General features: G+C 25.5%; 1 protein-coding gene across 1 annotated transcript; it reads left to right on the top strand.

Annotated features, from left to right (window-relative positions):
• Positions 1-6,161: 6,161 nt before the first annotated feature.
• Positions 6,162-6,790, top strand: LOC108328862 (copper transporter 6). Its single transcript, XM_017562749.2, has one exon. The coding sequence runs from the start codon at positions 6,188-6,190 to the stop codon at positions 6,641-6,643; it is 456 nt and encodes a 151-aa protein (XP_017418238.2). The 5' UTR covers positions 6,162-6,187; the 3' UTR covers positions 6,644-6,790.
• The last annotated feature ends 2,022 nt before the right edge of the window (positions 6,791-8,812 follow it).

The raw sequence follows: 8,812 nt of genomic DNA, 5'->3' as shown, positions 1-8,812 counted from the left end.
ATATTTGAGTTAGTTTAAAAATAATAATTTATAAAATCAAATGTAAAATTTTAAAATAATTTTAAACAATTTTATACCAATTTAAAGAAAAATAAATTTAAAATTTGAAAACAATTTTAAATAAAATTTAATGTAATATATATATATATATATATATATATATAAAGTTAATTTTATTAAAAGAATGTAATAAAATAATAATTTTAATAAAATTATTTATATAAAAATTGAATTTGATTTCAATTTAAAGAGGACCAAAATTGTTTAATTAAATGAAAATGGGATTAAATTGAATAAATCAAAAGTATAAAAATTAAATTGAAATTAAGAAAATGACACATAACATTGTCATCATCACCTCGCACTCTCAATACCATGTGATACGATGTTAGTTTTATACATGACAAATTTTTATTTTTAAAAATTAAAAAGAAACCACGAACTTGTACTTATGACATTTTTTATTTTTTAAAAATTAAAAGGAAACCACGAACGGACACTTATGACATTGCTAATAAAATGGATTTAATTATATTAAATTTTTCAAAATATAAACTAAATTGAGACATATAAAAAAGTCAATTTGAGATTTTTTTATAAAAATGAGAATGGATTATATGATTTAACCTAAATTAATGCAAAAAATATCAATATAAATTAACACGATGAAAATAACCATTTATAGATATGGTGAGACGTTGATATAAAGTGTGATAAATATGGTGGAGATCACAAGTTGAAATAGTTTTGTTTTATAATTTGATAAAGGTTTGAATTTTTGCAATAAGGGGTATTTATATAAGAGTGTGGTAATGTCTCATACAATAAGATTGTCTCTTAAAAGGAGGAGGATTTTTGAAAAAGATGCTACCAAATGAAAAATGATATTAATATTAATTAATCAACATCTCATTGATTATAGTTATGAATTTGAATTATTTAAGCACAATTTTAATTTATTGTTGGTAAAAAAATCTTATTGGTAAGAAAAAATGTTGAGTTGTTGAATTCCATCATGATTTCCATTCCTTTCTATAGACATGGTATTGTGTAATTAGTAAATTGAAAAGCACTTGAGTAGATGTAAACCAAAAATTGGTTGAGGTAATTTTTATATGTTAAGATGTGAGATCCCAATAAAAAGTAATCAGTTAGATAGTTTAACATATTTCAATTGTTGATAAAGTTGGTCTACACATGTAAAATTTAAAATATTTTTTTTAAAAAAAATGAAAAGTAAATATTTAGGTGTGGATTTTACTTTTAATTTCTAACAATGTAAGATTTTTTAAAGGAACTAGATTAATATTGTAATTAAATATAGTTAAATTAATTTTCTGATTTTTAATACAAAATCAGATATCGGGTTAAATTTATATAATTACACTTAGAAACCAAATTTTATATTATTGATATAATTACCAAAAACATATTTGAAACTGAATCTAAACTATTAAAAAACATGGGAGAAAAATTTAGAATTGTTTCTAATTAACTAAACATTTTACAGATAAAAAAAATGCAACTTTGCACGTTATTGTTTTTATTTAATTTTTATATTTGGTATGAATTTTTAACATTTTACTTATGTTTTAACATAATTACGTTTAAGTAAAGTTTTCTGTTAAAACTTAATTAATAAGAAATAGAGTTTTAATTTAATATTACAACTTGTTAAGTCGTAATGATAAAACTGCATTTAAATAGACTAAAACATAATTACTCTTAAACGTAAAGTAAAAATAATAATAATGACAATAATAAATGTTTCTTTCTTTACTTTCCTAAAGTATAACCTTAGATTAAATTATGAAAATAGGTTTAAGCCTATTAATTGGTCTTATTCTGAAAAGTCCACAAAAGAAATAGTTTAAAATAAATAATTTATGACTTAAATTAAATTAAGTCATTTTGGTCCAACTTTTTTAACATATGCCTTAACTTATATTTATAAAATAATTATTATATTTTAAAAATTAAAAAATATCATGCATCAAATAATTATATTTAAAATTAATTAATTTTATTAATATAAATTAAATTTTAAAATTTCATACTTTATTTCAAAAACAATATATTTTTTATTTTTACTTTTTAAAGCGTATAATTTCATTTCCTTGAGCTAACCTTTTGAACATTTTATCTTAAATATTATTGTTTTGAGTGTTATTATTTTGATAAACGTTCCATTGAAAATTTGAAACTTACTATAATTGTCCAGGATGAATGATTAAAATTTATTCTTCATATATTTACATCTAATTCTATATGATAATAATAATATGGTTTAAATTTCTAATATATTTTAATTTTAAAAAATAATATTTTATATACAAATTAAATTTCTACCAAAGTAACAAATACACATTTAATAGTTATAATATGTTTTAAATTTTAATTTATTTTATTAAAATTTAAAATAGTTATAACATTTCATTTTAATAATATTAAATATTATATATATATATATAAACTATCATTTTACTTTATGTTTTGTGTTATATCAACACTTTGTATCTTATTTACATAAATATTTTCACATGCTCACAATATTTAAGTAATAAAAAAAATTAACAAAAACAAACAAACATACCAACAAACACAAAAGATAAGTTAATTTACCAAAAGAACATACTTACGATTAAAATTATAGATTTTTAACACAAACACTAGTGTATCAAACAATCCTGAACCATACAATTATTCATTCTAGACTTGATTATCCGGATATATGTAATGATATTAGTCTTTGGGACTTATGCACTTCCAAGGGTGAAACAACTTGTCCACTTAAGCTACCACACAGAAGGTTGGTTTGTCAACTATCTTTGGCCAAGATAAAACCCCTAGACTAGAATCTTTTACTCCTTTCACCATATATTTTACCCTTCTCTACTTGAAATTTGAAGATTATTAGAGCATTAGGATAAATCGCAATATGAAACCCTTATATCAATACATACACTACTTAAAACCATTACAAGAACTTCTCCTTGAAATTTCTTTCACAACATACTTAATTCATGCATACAATCATAATATAATCCACGAGGCATCACAAATTTCACATTAAACATATAGCAACATCTAGAGAAACACTTCAAATAATCAAGGATAAAAAAATCACAAAAAAACACACTAGTACTCAAATTTACGCTAACAACACAAAAGCTCTTGCAAAAGAGATCGCTCAATGTAGAGCTCTTGCACTTTTTCTCACTCAGCAAGACCCACTCATTGCTAAAAAAATAAGAAAGAAAGTTGGTAATAGTCCTACATTGGTCATTGATGCTTAGTGGTATGTTGTCATTGTTAGACCATTCTCACATTGGTCGGTCAATGGTGAAAACTGGTGTTGAGCACCTACTAGAAATCTTCAACATTATAAACTGTGATCTGATGAACTAAAGACCTATTCAGATGACCAAATTAGTATTTGTGACTTATTGCCTAATTCAAAAACATGTTTGAATGTCACAATGAATACCAATTTGCTCAACTAGCTGGATTAATCCATCAACTCAACATCAATTCCGACCAATTTTAAGCAATTTAAACAACACACAATCATATTATTCCAAACACATTTCACAGAAGATCAATCAACTAAACAACAATTTCAATCAATCACAAGCCATCAAACATGCACACATAATTCTCATAACATTAAAACTTGAAACAAATGTATTTAGCTTCTCTTACCTGTTAGAAGACTAAACTACTCTAAGGAACCTAAAACAAATCTCACAGAGAAACTCTATAGATTCCTACAAACACAAGAATCATGATCAAGAACCATTTATTGTCAATTTTAAATCGCTTCTAAAATTAGCTTACTATCACAACATATTAACAATCCATTACAATTCAATACCCAATTTATAAAAAAAGAAAAAACATTTATCTTCACTATATATAATTGTATAAGCACGATGAGGATAAGTGCCTAAGAAATGATATGAACTACAAATCTAGAGTTCATTAAACCCTAGTCCTTAACTTGACAAGCACTACCGTTTAAAATAATCTTTATAGTGATAAGATCAAGAAAGACACGTCGATGTATACTAAAAATAGGTTTATTTTTTAATTTATAGAAATTTCTATAATTTTGGGTTTTTTTTCTTAACAAGATGAGTATTAAACTCTAAAATGTTTTGAGTACGATTTTGATCGTTCACAAAACCATACATAATTCATTTCCATAAATGATAATGTAGAATAACACAATTTGTTTTAGGAATAACAAGAACATTTTTATGAAGAGTCAATAATTTTATAAAGTATTCCAAAATTAAAATAGAGTAAATTTTCGTAATAATGTCTATGAGAAAGAAAAAAACATAAAATACTTAACGTACGCAATAAGAAAAAAAAAGTGCATATTCTACACATCCATGTATTAAGAAGTGATTACTAAAATTTATTATATTAAATTTATATTTAAATAAATTAAATTTAAAATATAAATTATAATGATGAATCAGTCAACCAGCAACTTTGAAAGAAAGGAAGTATTAAAACAATAAACTAAGTGCAGGGAATGATTGGGGTTGAGTTCGACCATGTAAACGGAATACAAATTGGGTTGGGCTGCTGAAAGGCCTGTGTAGAGAAAAAAAAAAGGTATTTATCAGCTCAGGTTATTCACACTCATTTTTTTATCTTCTCACTCCCTATTTTTATTTTGTTAATCAATGAAACAGTAAAAAACAGCACAGCACATCCACAGCAAAGCACATACACTTAATTATACCTCACATATTATTGATAATCACAGAAGTTTATATACATGAAAGGAGACAGCATTTGAGAAATACAGAAACAGCAGAATTAACAAACTTTTGACTTGACTAACTCACATTTTTTGATAAATTTATTATAAACACGTGTTTGGATGGAAAATTTTAAGAGGCCATTCATTTTTTTAGATTATTTTAATTTTTTAATGACAAAATAATTTTTTTAGGTAATTTCGAAATATTTTAAAATTTTAGTATTTTATAAGACTAATTGGGATACTTAAAATTAAAAAAATAAATAAATTATAGTCAAAGGATAACAATTTAAATTTTTTTCATATTTTTCAAATTCACGTTATTTGTATTCTTTCATCAATTTGATCTTAGTTGAGTTGTTATCGACTTGAAAAGGATCGATAGGTTATTGATTTAGGTAATATTGGAATGTTATAAATCTCAGTATTGTTTTTATTCAATAACTCTTTAAACTAAAGCTAATCGTGTTTATTTTTTAATTAACATCATTAGATATTTTATTGTATGCTAAGTGAGAATTTGTTTTTAACCAACATTAATCATAAATTTCTTAATCAATATTAATTATGTTTTTCAAATAAGATTCTTTTTAGTTAATATCAGCTGAAATTATTTTCAAATTACATCAATTAATTGTTTTAAACAATATTATTTAGATTTTTTTTCCAGACAATATAGGTTGAAATTATTTATTGAAGTTAAGACAACCCACGTTCATTCAGAACTAAAGTGATTATGAAATTACATTTTACTCTTAGCACAAAAAATATCATATTTGTTACTCAATCTTCCAGGAGACTTTCAACTTTTTCCTCGTCTCCGATGTAACCAAGATTTCACTATCTACAGCCAACTTATTTACTTTTTTATATTTAATTTATTGTTTGAAGTTACAGTAATACAATAATACGACGAAGAAAAAGAAAATTATTATATTTATATTTTTTTAGTATATCCCTCGTCTCATGTTTTCTGTTTTTTTTTTTACATTCATATATATATTTATCTCTTCCTCTTCTTTCTGTAAAGATATAATTAATAAAATTCTAGTAATTTTGATTAAAAATTTTAAAATAAAAGACATCTTGTGACAGACAGAAAGAAAGAAGCAGGACAGAGAACTTATGCTATTAAATTAATCGTTACAAATGAGAACATATTTTAATTTTTGTGTTAAAACTGGTTTCTATGGAGGGTTGAAGAAACCGACTAACGTGACACCCCTCACAGAAGACGATGAGAAAAGAACAAAATAGTAGGCAACGAAAGAACCTAAAATACAAGAAAAACATTTCCGTAACTCTCAGGTTTCATCACCGCGTTAACTTTCGTTGGCCACTCTTTTCTATAATAGCAGGGTCAATCCACCAAGAAATCCTTGCATCTCTCTCTCTCTCTTCTTTATCAGTATGAGTAAGATGGATATGTCTCCAGGGGGAAACATGCCTCTAATGCCTAATGGCACAAGCAATATGCACTATTACATGATGCAGATGAGTTTCTACTGGGGCAAAGATGCCACAGTGCTTTTCCATGGTTGGCCTGGTAACAGTGTTGGCATGTACATCTTGGCCATCATATTTGTGCTTTTGTTAGCCATGGCTATTGAGGTTTTATCAAACCAACCACTCATTAAACCAGGGACAAGTCCCCTTGTGGGAGCACTCATGCAAGGTTTTGTTCAGTTTTTTCGCATCAGCTTCGTTTACATGGTGATGCTTGCTGTCATGTCATTCAATGGGGGAATATTCATAGCTGCTGTGATCGGCCACACCTCGGGGTTCTTCATAGCCAAATCTCGTGCTCTTGCTCTCGTCAATAAGGAAGAAGACAAAGGGTCTTCCTCGGTTAGGAACAATGTTTGATCTTTTCTGTAATATGTGTTTATCAACTGACATGGTTTTGTCAAACCTTATTTTTCCTATTATATGCTTCCTTTGTTAAACTTCTTCTACTGTATGTGTTTTCATCACTTTCTAGCCTGTGGATATATAATTCTCTCAATTAAGCCACTTTTGAGTCTCATGGTATTCCACTTTTATGATTTTAGAGTATATGTGAAAGTTTGATCATTTGTGAATCGGTTAAGATAAGTAAGCAATAATTAGGCTAAAATGTCTAAAAAAATATAAAATCGAAAGGAAATTATGTAATTTTTAAATTTGTTAGTAGAATTTTTAGAATGTTTATTTCATTCGACCAAAAGACTTTGTTACATGAACCGTAAATATCATATTTATATATTATTTTTTGCTAAAAATAAAATAAGCTATTATATAAGCTTTCTAGGTTTTATGTTACGAGGGTAGTGGTATATTCTTCCGATCAGCTTCGTCAACTATACGGAGGACTTACATCTTCAAAGCTCGATCTTTGAAGGATTGCGGTTGATTTTTTTTACGAAAGTAGTGTAATTTCTTTTATCAAACTCATTAATATAGGTAGATTTTAAAAAAAAATTATTTAATGGGTAAAGTCTTGTTTTTCAAGCATAACTGATGAATTCGTATTTCAAAAATACGATTATTACTTTTACATAAAAGTCGTCTTTCTTACTAATGACTTCCATTTTATTGTCACGATTATAATTTTCTTCTTTCTTTTAATTATGGATATCCTGCTGTTACCACACGATTTTTTGTTATTTCTTATAATCTTTTCCTCTTTTAAAGTTTATACTTTTCATATTTTTAAAATTTTATATAAACTTATTTTTTTAATTTAAACTATTTTTAATTATGTGATGAATGGATTTTTAAAATTTTTCACGTTTTCTTAAATTTTTATACAATCATATATTTTATATATTATTTATTTTCAGGTATTTTTTAATAATTTACTTAATGAATTAAAACTAGTATTTTAATTTCTTTTACTCTTTAAATTTTGTTATTTTTCAATTTCATTGTAACATCCTATTATAAAAGTTATTAAATAAAATATTATAAAATTAATAAAACAAAATAAATAGTTAGAAATATATAAAATATTAATACAATTATCTATCATAATAACTATAATAATATAATATATACACCTTCATTCAAAACTACATGAGTTTTTCAAAAAGAAAGAAATACAAAATAATAAAAGAAAATTATAAAAATTATTTTGTTGCTTTCACGTCTTTCATCATAAATGTATCATCACCTACTTCAACATTTTCTCACACCATGAAATGATCATCACAAAAACATAACAAAACACAAAAGAGTAAAAGGATAAGCTAATGTGCAAATGATTTGGCTTAATTTAATCATAATATATCAATTTATAAACTAAACATGTATAACGTACAACAAGTCATATATTCACACAAACAGTTAACTCTACACTCAATTATCTGGATACATGTCTTTGACATATAAGACTTCAAAATAGGAGTACACTTGTAGTAATATTTAAGCTCTATAGTCATAAAACAAAGGTTGTTACCCTACCACATTACAAAAATTATTGGAATTACCGATGAAATTTTATCAAAAAAAATAAATATTGTAGTAAATTTAAAATACCGACGGATTTTACTAATGAGTTTATCTCGTCGGTAAAATCTATCGATAAAAATTTGTCGATAAATCTATTGGTAGTATACATTTTATTTTATCGCTGAATTTTTTTGTTGGTAATACATATTTTATTATCAACAAAAAAATTTTAGTTAAATCCGTCGATAATACATATTTCATTTACAGACAAATTTTTTTGTTGATAAATGAAATTTGTTTTACTGAACAATTTTTTATCGATAAAATTCGTCGATAAAGAGGACATCAAATTTCTTGCCCATTATTTCTTTCTCCACGAGCCACCACATTATCTCTCTCCCGTGGGTAACTTTATTTTGTGAACCAGAAGTGCTCCCGTTGCTAACCACTAACGAGATGCAACAGAAACCATACCGAATCTTAAAATCATTGCTGTCATAGAGACACACTATGAGCCAGACCAACTTAAACTTCAGAAGAGGCAACCCATTCCGACAAAGATTCATCTCACCTTCACTACAAACGATGAACTAGATCGAGTGATAG

Source organism: Vigna angularis, chromosome 2, assembly GCF_016808095.1.
Source record: "Vigna angularis cultivar LongXiaoDou No.4 chromosome 2, ASM1680809v1, whole genome shotgun sequence".
Taxonomy (NCBI): domain Eukaryota; kingdom Viridiplantae; phylum Streptophyta; class Magnoliopsida; order Fabales; family Fabaceae; genus Vigna; species Vigna angularis.
This window is presented reverse-complemented; position numbering and strand designations above follow the sequence as displayed.

What these genes read in the sequence shown, in the direction of transcription:
- LOC108328862 (XM_017562749.2), top strand. Translation starts at nt 6,188, where the DNA reads ATGAGTAAGATGGATATGTCTCCAGGGGGAAACATGCCTCTAATGCCT.